Source organism: Lepidochelys kempii, chromosome 5 (assembly GCF_965140265.1).
Source record: "Lepidochelys kempii isolate rLepKem1 chromosome 5, rLepKem1.hap2, whole genome shotgun sequence".
Classification (NCBI taxonomy): domain Eukaryota; kingdom Metazoa; phylum Chordata; order Testudines; family Cheloniidae; genus Lepidochelys; species Lepidochelys kempii.
In genome coordinates this window covers 82,303,697-82,317,577 of record NC_133260.1, presented here as the reverse complement: position 1 = coordinate 82,317,577, position 13,881 = coordinate 82,303,697, and the positions used below count along the sequence as shown (strand labels likewise).

At 43.7% G+C, this 13,881-nt stretch overlaps 1 protein-coding gene across 1 annotated transcript in view; it reads right to left on the bottom strand.

Moving 5' to 3' along the window:
• Positions 1–13,881, bottom strand: part of SLC27A6 (solute carrier family 27 member 6) — a 55,741-nt gene that overhangs the window by 29,398 nt on the left and 12,462 nt on the right. Inside the window, exon 4 of the mRNA XM_073346228.1 lies at positions 13,573–13,697. Within this exon, the coding sequence (XP_073202329.1) occupies positions 13,573–13,697 (125 nt within the window). The remainder of the gene's footprint in view (positions 1–13,572; positions 13,698–13,881) is intronic.

Below are 13,881 nucleotides of genomic sequence, written 5' to 3'. Positions count from 1 at the left end.
GAATTACGTGGGGAAAGTTCTATGGCCTGTGTTATACAGGAGGGCAGAACAGATTATCATAATGGTCCGTTCTGGCCTTAATATATTAAATTTTTTAAAGTAATAATACACAAGAAAGCATGTATGAATACCAAATAGCTGGATGTCTCTTGAGAGCCTTTGGCCAAGTTCCTTTAATCATATGACATTTACTGGTACTTAGTGCAACTGAAATTCTGGAAACAGGTTTCTCCTTTATGAATGTTTGCTACATTTTTGTAGTAATTAGCTAACAAGTCCAGATCTGCTTTATTATTGCTAGATACCCAGACAGCTGGAATCTTCCTCAGCCATTCTTTCTTTCATAATGTCCTTTTTATTCTAAGTAAGCTGATAGGTCACTGATAAATGAGACTGTCATCTATAATCAACAGGATATTAAATGAGTGTGGAAGGAACTACATGACTGTAGTAATATAAAATCTTACTTAACATCTGCATTAAAAATCCCAAGAGACTGGATTCTCTGTTCTACCTTCCTACTTTGGGTTCAGGAAATGATGAGCGGGAGGGAAGCGAAGATGACTTTAAGCTGTCTTGTAAATTCTGGTCCTGGTGCAACTAAGCAGTCTCAGGGCTGTAACAATCCTATAGGGGCCATTACATCTGCAAAGAATAATAGATAGAGTACCAACCACTCCCATTCCCAGCTCTTCTGCTGGGTGCCAGGTGGGGAAAGAACAGAGCCAGGGAACCACAAGGAGATAATCTGCAAGGGTTGTCCCACTTCACCATAAGGTGCAATTAGGAAAAGAGTTTTGTACTGAGAGAGAAACATACAGAGGGATAAAAAGGAAAGGCATCTTGACTGTTGAAAACAGTCTGTAAAACTCCCCTGAGATAGGTCTCCTGCCTTTACCCAAGATCTGAGGGAGTGTACACAGAGACCAGAAAAGTGACAGAGGTGCAACAAGCCCTGTAACTGTGATACTCACCAATTCTCAAGGCCCTGCTATGTTGTAATCACTCACATTTTATATATAAACACCCAACAACCCTCAAAACTTTAAACTGCAAGATACTTGCCAAACCTCTACTAAACTTGCAGATGAAAGCATAGGTGCTGGAACTAGGAATGTGGTCGCACTCCTTACTGTAAAGGTAACAACAACCCAAATACATGGTTTCCACCTTCAGCACCCCCACTATAAAAACTGTTGCAGCACTACTGGACAAGAGTGATGCATTCATTCCTGTTCTTGTGTTATTACCTTGTCTAACATAGGACCATGACATACCTTCATAGCAAGTGGAGTTGCACAGAATGAGGAAATGCTGTCCACCCATTCTTTCCCTCTTCTTCAGAGTCTGTGAAGCTCCCTTCTTTTACAGGGATCGCTCTCCATACTGTGGCAAGGAGTGTTAGCTCAAAGATGTCTGTCCACTGTCCACTGTTCTCCATTTTAACATTTGAATTTCCAGCAGGGAAATGAATGCTGATCCTATCAGCATTAAAACTTACTTGCCTTTCCCTTCTGTCCTAGACAGTTCTCCCCATGTCTAAAGCTTAAAGAGTATGCAAAGCCTATATAATGAACTTTCAGGTTTTTCTCAGCCTTGATGTTGTTTAAATGATATTCTGACTTGGGGAACTCTTGTACTGATGGGGCATCTGTTGCTAGGTAAAAGAGGTCATTCCATTATCCACTGGCACTTTCTCCTGGGTTAAATCCCTACAAGAAATCTAAATTTAAAAAAATGTTGGGGTTTGAAGTATTCAGTACTTAAAAATGAGACCTATAGATACTGGCTAAGTTTTCATCTACATCTCTACTTCACAACAGTCTAATTAGAAGAAAGGTATGGCTAATGACCCTGGATGCTGACAGTATGTCTACATGGCCCCGCAAAAAAATCCTAGCAGCAGTGAGTCTCAGAACCTGTATCTACAGAGAGAGGCTTGCACTACGGTGCTGGTCTGTAAAGGTAATTTCAGACCCTACAGGAGAATTGGGAGGCAGTAGCTGACCCGATACCATACTCCATTATGAGATTTGTCAAAGCACTTAACCCTTTCAACAAAGAGGCTTTCAATGGAGCCTGACAGCAAGAACACTTATTAGTTTTATGACTAACTTTTTTCATTAAAGTATCTATATTAGTACATTAATACAGATGCCACTCTCTAGCTCTCTGCTGCATTTACTAAAGTACACTTCTATTGAGGAGATAAAGAGGCTGAGAGAGGAGCTTGGAACAACAAAGCTGCATAGACAACAATTGATTAGGAGCTCTAGCAAAAGTTGCACATTTCAGGCTCCCTTGAGTGGAGAAGGGAAATCTGGTGACTGAGGCATTCTTGTAACAGGTGGCCTTTCACACGTCTGCAGGTTGCTAAAGCACTGCATGCAGAATAGGGCACAGGAAAGCTCTCATTGCAAAAGTTGTTGCAGATGTGTGAGAAGAAGGCAGCAAGTCAAGAGGCTGGAGCGGAGAAAAGGTTTGTTCACAAGAGTCAATGCTAGAGAAAAGACACCAAGAAAAAACAAATAGAATATTAGGGTTGGAAGAGACCTCAGGAGGTCATCTAGTCCAACCCCCTGCTCAAAGCAGGACCAACACCAACTAAGTCATCCCAGCCAAGGCTTTGTCAAGACAGGCCTTAAAAACCTTTAAGGATGGAAATTCCACCACCTCCCTAGGTAACCTATTCCAGTGCTTCACCACCCTCCCAGTGAAATAGTGTTTCCTAATATCCAACCTAGACCTCCCCCACTGTAACTTGAGACCATTGCTTCTTGTTATGTCATCTGCCACTACTGAAATCTTCAAATATTTAGTGCAGAACAGCATGACAACAGCTTCACGGGATGGAGATCAATGAGGAGTCCTGCCTGTACACATCTCAGTCACAGGGGTTCCTACTACTACTCAAACCAAATTGCTTTCAGCAGCCTCAGATGCCAGGACAGACAGTGAGTCCCCAAGCCCTGGTCTACACTAGGACTTTAGGTCGAATTTAGCAGCGTTAAATCGATGTAAACCTGCACCCGTCCACACAATGAAGCCCTTTATTTCGACTTAAAGGGCTCTTAAAATCGATTTCCTTACTCCACCCCTGACAAGTGGATTAGCGCTTAAATCGACGTTGCCGGCTCGAATTTGGGGTACTGTGGACACAATTCGATGGTATTGGCCTCCGGGAGCTATCCCAGAGTGCTCCATTATGACCGCTCTGGACAGCAGACTCAACTCAGATGCACTGGCCAGGTAGACAGGAAAAGAACCGCGAACTTTTGAATCTCATTTCCTGTTTGGCCAGCGTGGCAAGCTGCAGGTGACCATGCAGAGCTCATCAGCACAGGTGACCATGATGGAGTCCCAGAATCGCAAAAGAGCTCCAGCATGGACCGAACGGGAGGTACAGGATCTGATCGCTGTTTGGGGAGAGGAATCCGTGCTATCAGAACTCCGTTCCAGTTTTCGAAATGCCAAAACCTTTGTCAAAATCTCCCAGGGCATGAAGGACAGAGGCCATAACAGGGACCCGAAGCAGTGCCGCGTGAAACTGAAGGAGCTGAGGCAAGCCTACCAGAAAACCAGAGAGGCGAATAGCCGCTCTGGGTCAGAGCCCCAAACATGCCGCTTCTATGAGGAGCTGCATGCCATTTTAGGGGGTTCAGCCACCACTACCCCAGCCGTGTTGTTTGACTCCTTCAATGGAGATGGAGGCAATACGGAAGCAGGTTTTGGGGATGAAGAAGATGAGGAGGAGGAGGAGGTTGTAGATAGCTCACAGCAAGCAAGCGCAGAAACCGGTTTTCCCGACAGCCAGGAACTGTTTCTCACCCTGGACCTGGAGCCAGTACCCCCCGAACCCACCCAAGGCTGCCTCCTGGACCCAGCAGGTGGAGAAGGGACCTCTGGTGAGTGTACCTTTTAAAATACTATACATGGTTTAAAAGCAAGCATGTGAAAGGATTACTTTGCCCTGGCATTTGCGGTTCTCCTAGATGTACTCCTAAAGCCTTTGCAAAAGGTTTCCGGGGAGGGCAGCCTTATTGCGTCCTTCATGGTAGGACACTTTACCACTCCAGGCCAGTAACACGTACTCGGGAATCATTGTAGAACAAAGCATTGCAGTGTATGTTTGCTGGCATTCAAACAACATCCGTTCTTTATCTCTCTGTGTTATCCTCAGGAGAGTGAGATATAATTCATGGTCACCTGGTTGAAATAGAGTGCTTTTCTTCAGGGGACACTCAGAAGAGCCCATTCCTGCTGGGCTGTTTGCCTGTGGCTAAACAGAAATGTTCCCCGCTGTTAGCCACAGGGAGGGGGGAAGGTTGAGGGGGTAGCCACGCAGTGGGAGGAGGCAAAATGCAACCTTGTAACAAGAGCACATGTGCTATGTATGTAATGTTAACAGCAAGGTTTACCCTGAAAGAGTGTAGCCACTGTTTTATAAAATGTCTTTTTAAATACCGCTGTCCCTTTTTTTTTCCTCCACCAGCTGCATGTGTTTCAATGATCACAGGATCTTCTCCTTCTCAGAGGCTAGTGAAGCTTAGAAAGAAAAAAAAACGCACTCGCGATGAAATGTTCTCCGAGCTCATGCTGTCTTCCCACACTGACAGAGCACAGACGAATGCGTGGAGGCAAATAATGTCAGAGTGCAGGAAAGCACAAAATGACCGGGAGAAGAGGTGGAGGGCTGAAGAGAGTAAGTGGCGGGCTGAAGAGAGGGCTGAAGCTCAAATGTGGCGGCAGCGTGATGAGAGGAGGCAGGATTCAATGCTGAGGCTGCTGCAGGACCAAACCAGTATGCTCCAGTGCATGGTTGAGCTGCAGCAAAGGCAGCTGGAGCACAGACTGCCACTGCAGCCCCTCTGTAACCAACCGCCCTCCTCCCCAAGTTCCATAGCCTCCACACCCAGATGCCCAAGAATGCGGTGGGGGGGGCCTCCGGCCAACCAGCCACTCCACCACAGAGGATTGCCCAAAAAAAAGAAGGCTGTCATTCAATAAATTTTAAAGTTGTGAACTTTTAAAGTGCTGTGCTTAAAGTGCTGTGTGGCATTTTCCTTCCCTCCTCCACCACCCCTCCTGGGCTACCTTGGTAGTCATCCCCCTATTTGTGTGATGAATGAATAAAGAACGCATGAATGTGAAGCAACAATGACTTTATTGCCTCTGCAAGCGGTGATTAAAGGGAGGAGGGGCGGGTGGTTAGCTTACAGGGAAGTAGAGTGAACCAAGGGGCGGAGGGTTTCATCAAGGAGAAACAAACAGGACTTTCACACCGTAGCCTGGCCAGTCATGAAACTGGTTTTCAAAGCTTCTCTGATGCGTACCGCGCCCACCTGTGCTCTTCTAACCGCCCTGGTGTCTGGCTGCACGTAACCAGCAGCCAGGCTATTTGCCTCAACCTCCCACCCCCCCATAAACGTCTCCCCCTTACTCTCACAGATATTGTGGAGCACACAGCAAGCAGTAATAACAGTGGGAATATTGGTTTCGCTGAGGTCTAAGCGAGTCAGTAAAGTGCACAAGCGTGCCTTTAAACGTCCAAATGCACATTCTACCACCATTCTGCACTTGCTCAGCCTGTAGTTGAACAGCTCCTGACTACTGTCCAGGCTGCCTGTGTACAGCTTCATGAGCCATGGCATTAAGGGGTAGGCTGGGTCCCCAAGGATACATATAGGCATTTCAACATCCCCAACAGTTATTTTCTGGTCTGGGAATAAAGTCCCTTCCTGCAGCTTTTGAAACAGACCAGAGTTCCTGAAGATGCGAGCGTCATGCACCTTTCCCGGCCATCCCACGTTGATGTTGGTGAAACGTCCCTTGTGATCCACCAGAGCTTGCAGCACTATCGAAAAGTACCCCTTGCGGTTTATGTACTCAGCGGCTTGGTGCTCCGGTGCCAAGATAGGGATATGGGTTCCGTCTATAGCCCCACCACAGTTAGGTGAGCCCATTGCAGCAAAGCCATCCACTATGACCTGCACATTTCCCAGGGTCACTACGCTTGATATCAGCAGATCTTTGATTGCGTGGGCTACTTGCATCACAGCAGCCCCCACAGTAGATTTGCCCACTCCAAATTGATTCCCAACTGACCGGTAGCTGTCTGGTGTTGCAAGTTTCCACAGGGCTATCGCCACTCGCTTCTCAACTGTGAGGGCTGCTCTCATCTTGGTATTCATGCGCCTCAGGGCAGGGGAAAGCAAGTCACAAAGTTCCATGAAAGTGCCCTTACGCATGCGAAAGTTTCGCAGCCACTGGGAATCGTCCCAGACCTGCTACACTATGCGGTCCCACCAGTCTGTGCTTGTTTCCCGAGCCCAGAATCGGCGTTCCACAGCATGAACCTGTCCCATTAGCACCATGATGCATGCATTGGCAGGGCCCATGCTTTCAGAGAAATCTGTGTCCATGTCCTGATCACTCATGTGACCGCGCTGACGTCGCCTCCTCGCCCGGTATCGCTTTGCCAGGTTCTGGTGCTGCATATACTGCTGGATAATGCGTGTGGTGTTTAATGTGCTCCTAATTGCCAAAGTGAGCTGAGCGGCCTCCATGCTTACCTTGGTATGGCGTCTGCACAGAAAAAAGGCGCAGAGCGATTGTCTGCCGTTGCTCTGACGGAGGGAGGGGCGACTGACGACATGGCTTACAGGGTTGGCTTCAGGGAGCTAAAATCAACAAAGGGGGTGCCTGTCCATCAAGGAGTATTTCAGGCAGGACTTCACGGAGGGTTCCAATAAGAAATGGTGCACCTAAGTTATCGTTCTTATTGGAACAAGGAGGTTAGCCTGGCCTCTGATTGATACATGGCTAGATTTACCTCGCTGCACCTTCTCTATGAGTGACTGCAGTGTGACCTAGAGGAATGAGTCCCCTAGACAGGGGAGGAGGCAAATGAGTACAACACAAATCTGGTCTATTTCTTGTTTTGACCCACTCCATCTATCTTTTACAGCTTTGGCTGGCAGCAGATGGTGCAGAAGGACTGCATGCCATCCACATCTCATGGCTGCTCGGCAGAAGATGGTACAGTACGACTACTAGCCATCCTCATCTCTTGCCTGCCTGGCAGAAGATGGTACAGTACGACTGCTAGCAGTCCGTATCGCCTGCCTGCTCACCATAAGACGGTTCAATAGGACTGACTGTAGGACTAAAGAGAATGACCTAGTCAAGTCACTCCAAATTTAGTCCCTGCGCCCATGTTTGTCCAGGCGCTCCCAGCCGACGTGGCCAGGAGCACCTCGGACATGACGATGACGGCTACCAGTCGTACTGTACCGTCTGCTGCCACAAGGCAAGGGGTTGCTGCTACTGTGTAGCAATGCCGTACCGCGTCTGCCACACGCAGGAGACATAGGGTGATGGTTACCTGAGCGGGCTCCATGCCTGCAGTGGTATGGCGTCTGCACAGGTAACTCAGGAAAAAAGGCGCGAAACGATTGTCTGCCCTTGCTTTCACGGAGGGAGGGAACGGGGGCCTGACGATATGTACCCAGAACCACCCGCGACAATGTTTTAGCCCCATCAGGCATTGGGATCTCAACCCAGAATTCCAATGGGCAGCGGACACTGCGGGAACTGTGGGATAGCTACCCACAGTGCAACGCTCCGGAAGTTGACTCTAGTCTTGGTACTGTGGAAGCACTCCACCGAGTTAATGCACTTAGAGCATTTTCTGTGGGGACACACACACTCGAATATATAAAACCGATTTCTAAAAAACTGACTTCTATAAATTCGACCTTATTCCGTAGTGTAGACATACCCCAAGATTGGATTCTTGGGGTTCCAAGTTATACCTATGAGCAAGTGAAGAGGAAAAGCTCCTCATTTACTATAGGTCCCATTGGTACCTATAGGCCATCTCCTGTAACTGCAAATTTCAAAGATTTTCACCCAGCTATGGTTATTTTTAATTTAGTATTGGTTTTAAAGAATATTGTACTTCCAGATGTGATAGATGTTTTAATTAGGAGGTCTTTCATGTACAGCAATGACAACCTTGTCCCTTTAACCCACATACCAGCACAGAATTTTTTTCCTTGTGCAAGCCAGATTTCTATTGGTGCCAAGATTTTTTTTTTTTTTTAAGTACTCGTTAGTGAAACTAAAGATTACACAGTAAACAATTTCACTCACTTGGAAAATATTAATGAATGTATCTCTACATGGAATAACAGGTTTTTACTCATACTATTTATTTGTATAAACATGTTTCTCCTCCAGTTCTAACATGGCAAACTATTACAGATTTTCTTCCAACTACAATCTAATAAACTTTAGAACGGATTCAGTTTAGAAGGTTAACTCTTTGAAGATAAGTGTTAGGATTTTCTTTATCTGACCAGCAAATTAAGTAAATGGTACATTGGTAGGAAGAGTTTAGGATGTGCCTGTGCCAAGGAATTAGACATGTATGCCCATGTTAGTAGGAGCTATTTAATGGAAGTGTGAGTTCATGTTGGTACAGAGAGGGGAAACTCAGCCCTAGAATGTGTAATCTCTCCTCAGTGTAGTAGTTATTGTTGTGTCAAATTCCATATGAAGAAAGAAACTTTGTAACTAAAATTAAAATTTAAAAAAACTAAGGCTCCATGGAGCTTGTAATTCCTTAAATTATCCATCATAAGAAAAGACTTGGCTGTGCCTGTGTTTTAGGCTATGAAACTAAACCTACCATTACACAGGAGGTGTAAAGGAAAATGAAATAAAATCAAGCAGCACTCTTCAGCAAAGTCAAGCAACTAAGGGATGGAAAGAGGGGAAACTTAACTGTCTGAGAGGATAGTTGCTGAACTTGTAAACCAAGTAAGGAGGGGGGTGAGGGAGAAACAGAAAAGCATGCTGTAGAGGAACCAGCTTATACATGGTCACCTTCTTGGTATGTTTGACTTCCAGTATAGTCCTGGGCCCAATTCTTCAGTGTACTGCATCCTGTGCAATAATTTGCATTTGTGTGAAGTGAATATAAGAAACTACCATTTCCATCTGATCCCATTCTGACAGCTGGGGAGCACTGGCCAGAGGACTCACAGACCATGCCTCTTTTTCCCCAGGAACATCCTCTGTGCTGGCATACAGGAGGGAGGAGCGGGGTTGGAGCTAGAACAGTGGTTCTAGCATAAGAACATAATGGCCATACTGGGTCAGACCAAAGGTCCATCTAGCCCAGTATGCTGTCTTCCAACAGTGGCCAATGCCAGGTGCCCCAGGGGGAATGAACAGGGCAGATAATCATCAAGTGATCCAACAAAGGCTAGGGACTCCATCCCTGCCCATCCTGGCTAATAGCCACTGATGGACTGATCCTCCATGAACTTTAGTTTTTTTTTTAAACTCTGTTATAGTCTTGGCCTTCACAACATCCTCTAGCAAGGAGTTCCACAGGTTGACTGTGCATTGTGTGAAAAAAATATGTTCTTTTGTTTGTTTTAAATCTACTGCCTATTAATTTCATTTGGTGACCTGTAGTTCTTGTGTTATGAGAAGGAGTAAACAAAACTTCCTTATTTACTTTCTCCACAGTCATTATTTTATAGACCTCCATCATATCCCACATAGTTGTCTCTTTTCCAAGCTGAAAAATCCCACTCTTATTAATCTCTCCTCATATGGCAGCCATTCCATACTCCTAATAATTTTTGTTGCCCTTTTCTGAACCTTTTCCAATTCCAGTATAATCTACACCACTCAAAGATTCACATGTGTAAGGAGGAATCTTTAAGAGGTTGGCTCCACTAGCTTTAGGGCTGCTTTGTACCACTGAAGTGCAGTCAGAGCATGAACCAAAATCTGGCTCTCGTAACATGTGCACACTTCATTTTAAAACCTGGGGCCGCAAGTGTCAGAGCCCCGGTCTATAGGTGCTAAAAACAGCAGTGTAGACATTATGGCTCAGGCTGGAGCTTGAGCTCTGAAGACCAGCCCCCTCCCTGGGCTTTAGAGCCCAAGCCTGAATGTCTGCACAGTTGTTTTTAGCACCAACCTGAGTCCATAGACCCAGACTCTTAGACTTGCTACCATGGGTTTTCAAACACAGTGTAGACATTTCTTCAGATTTTGACTGCCGTGACTTAAATGTCTTCATTAGAAGTGAAGCAGAGTCAATTTATAGGCCAACACTCCTGCACTATTCAGAGGTTACATTAGACCCCCAAAGGTTACTATTTTGAGTTACTATAGCCTTTGCTAGGGATTGTAGCAAAGCTACGTGAAAACTAAAATGTCTGATCCAATGTCCATTGACGTTAATGAGAATCTTTCCAGTAACTTCAGTGGTCACTGGATTGGGCTCTAAAAGTAAATTGTTAATAGTGCTGAAAAATAATCTTGGCTCACATTCATCTCCTGTTAACAGAACCCACTGTTGAAGTCAGTGCTGATTATTTTGAAAGAGCACTGACAGAGGATTGGATTAGAAAGGAGTTTTCATGTTAATTTGGAGGTATTACTATTAATAAATATCTCACCATATTTTCTTAAAATCTAAGTTGCTAAACAAAATCCACAAAATGACAGGGAAATTTACTAATTGTATATATTTTTGGAGTCCCGAGAATAATTTAAAATAATTATTGCATGCAAGGAGGAGATTTTCAAAGGCACAGAAGGCAGTCATGCATTCAGCTCCCGCTACATTTTCCTGGGCGTTGGCTGCCAAACTCCCCTGGGTTGTTTTGAAAGTCCTGTTAAATAAAGCAAAACCACTAATTGCAAGTGTCTTTGTTCCATTAAGTAAAGAGAGTATTTATCTATTTAGATAACTGAATACTAAACATTTAATAAATAAAAACTGTTCATGGTAACAAGCCACCACTATGGTAAACAATGGTCATTTTAAAAACAAAACAAAAAACTCAACTTAAAATTGTGTATGTTTTGGTCCTTAGGAGTTATTAACAACTGTCACAATAGGATTATCTGCAGCTCACAACAAGCATAAAGGTGGCAGTCGTCAATATCAGCAGAAACAATTTTAGGCTCCATCTACAAAGACCAAGAACTAGGATGGTTATATTTATTTTAAACTCAGTTTGACACACAGTTTCCCTGCATAGTTAAGGACAGAAACCAAGTAATGTTATAAATTGATTTTAGAAATTATTTTATAGCTTAGATTCACTCTGTTTTTCCCTGTCCAGTCAAACTATGATTAAATTCAATTAATCTGAACCAGTTATAAATGGTGTTTATAATTAGTTCTGCAAACTTTGTTCTTAGTCCACTGCAGATGGGGCCTTAGACAGCGATACTGTATCAAAACAAGCATCCTAAAGTTAGGACTAAAGTAGACTGTGATTCAGGCAGAAGTGATAGTTTGACACTAGTTAGATAGCTGCTCTAGTCAAAGAAAGTTTGTATGTCTAAAGAAAAAAAATCCAAATCCACAGACATGGAGTCATGATAAAGTCTTAGCTGTGAGACACTTTCACTTATTTGCTCTCAAGATAAAATGCGACAGATCCACATGCCACAGGTATGCTATTTCTGTACCACAATCTAAGCACCTGGTCTCCACACTACAAGGATATGTCTACAGTGCATCTGAGTGAGCCTCCCAACCCAAGTCCACAGACTCAGACTCGAGTTGGCAGGGTTCATGCCTGCAGGCTAAAAATAGCAGCTGTGTAGGCGTTCCAGTTTGGACTGAAGCTCAGGGTCTCAAGCCTGGGAGGTGTGGCTTGTGAGCCCAAGCCACATCATCAAAACACCATCTTTACACAGCTATTTTTAGCCCCAATAAAACACATCTGTGGGTTGCTCCCAAACACAGTCTAGACCTACCCTGAAGGACTTAAGAAGAATTAATTTATACAAATTATTCTGAATACAGAAGAGCCTTAAGTGTCTGATTCTCCATTGCCAGGCACCTTATATATTCATTTACACCTGTGGAAAAAGGATATAAAATACTGCGGTTGTGCTTGGATAGCACTTTACAGGTACAAGTAAGGAAGAATCCATCCCCAACTTTATTATCCATACATCAAATAATGAAGCCAGATCTATTATATAGAGGTGTATTTACAGAACTCTTTACTATGTCATATGCTAGATACAATTTTATAAAAACCTAAAACATAGGTTCTGTTCGTTAATGTAAAGGGTCAGATTCTGGGCTACTTTACAACCAGTGCAATCCCACTAAATGCTTGTGACCACTGGCACCAGAGTTTACCCAACTTCCCTAATGTAGCAAAACTTTTCAATTTTGCTCAAATTGCTTTTACACACTGAATTAAAGAATCAGGCCCATATTTTCAGGAGTACACATGCACTTGTGTGTACATCTCAGTCAAAATCCCTGACTCGAACATGCATTTTTATTTTAAATATTCGAATCTTCCTTATTTTGCTCTCTGTTTAAGCAAATCAGAAAGTTCTTTTAAGACATGCATAATTTAATGCCCCGGTTTTAATACCACCACTGAATGCAGCTTCCAACTAAAATGCTATATCAGCTTTTAACCTACGTATGTAATTTATGAGAGCTAATAAGACTTATGTACACAGAGTGCAAACCTAATATCTCTAGTGGATGGTAACAAATTGTTTCCTATATTATGTCAAGTGTACTTGATTTTTTGGACAGAATATCTATATATTCCTTATACCTAAGACACTGCTGAGGACTTAATTATGCCAAGTTTTTCGGTTTCTACATAGCTGGAAGTTTTGGTTAGTGACCAACATGCTAAAGATACATGGCTGGATTGTGGATAGTCACTAGTCTGCCCAGTTGGAGGTCAGATATGAGGCCTTCCAGACCTGGGAGCAGTGTGTTCACTCTGCTAGCCAATTCATGGTTCTTCCCCTTTGTGGAAGTTATTGCAGATGGGGACACCTCCCCCTAGGGACTTTGCAGCCACAGAAATCAGGAACTCCCATTTTGCCCAAGTGTGGCATAAGGACAGGAAGAGGGAAAGGCTCCCTCTTCCCTCCATGTGTACTTCTAGAAGGGGTAGACACATTGTTCTGCACAGTTAAGGCTGAAAATTCTAAAGGGCAAACTAATAGGAACTTGAAACAATTTTCTCTTGATCCTTTGAACTGTATTGACCCCTATAAAACCTTCAAGAACAGAGCAGAGGGATGGCCTATGTGCATGCATGTTCCACAAGCCAAAATAAAGCTAGTAGGGCCGAAAGTAGGCCTACAAAACTTGACAGTGTCTATTTAAGTTGATCACAAGAACCAAGATTTTGAAAATGCATTAATGTTAACATAGGTACTCTAGACTTACCCTTGGCTAAAGTTTGAGCATGAATATTTTCTTTTCCAAATAAAATAAAACTGATTCAATTTTTTCCCCTACATCTTTAAATATGGTATCAACTCCTTGGTGCCAGTTCAGTTTGCCCAGAACCAATCTATTGGCAGTCACAGACGCAGCAGCAACCTTGCACGGAAAGAGGGGTGGAGGGGACAGATTTTTTTCTTTTAAAATTACTTTTCACATTTCCCTTTTAATGTAAATACAGCTACAACTGCTAGCATGCAAATAAAGTTTAGTGAATAACCAAATGGTAGGATAACCATCATTTTAATTCCACTTACCACAGGCTGGTTGCAAAGATAACGACAAAGCTCTCCAATATACTGGATAACAGTCACATTATACTTTTTGCAGTCACTCCAGAATTGACTAGCTGAGAATTTCTTTCTTAAGACGCAAGTTGCACCTTATTAAGAAAATAAAAACAGGAAACACTGGTTTTGTGAACTTGACAAGAATGCTGCTTCAGGTACCACAGAGTCATGTAAAGGTAAGAACTTTGATTCAAATACAAACGACATTCTCATGTGTTTGTTTTACGGACAGGTCTAAATTCACAGACCTTGTCCATTACAGTGAAATGTGTCAGT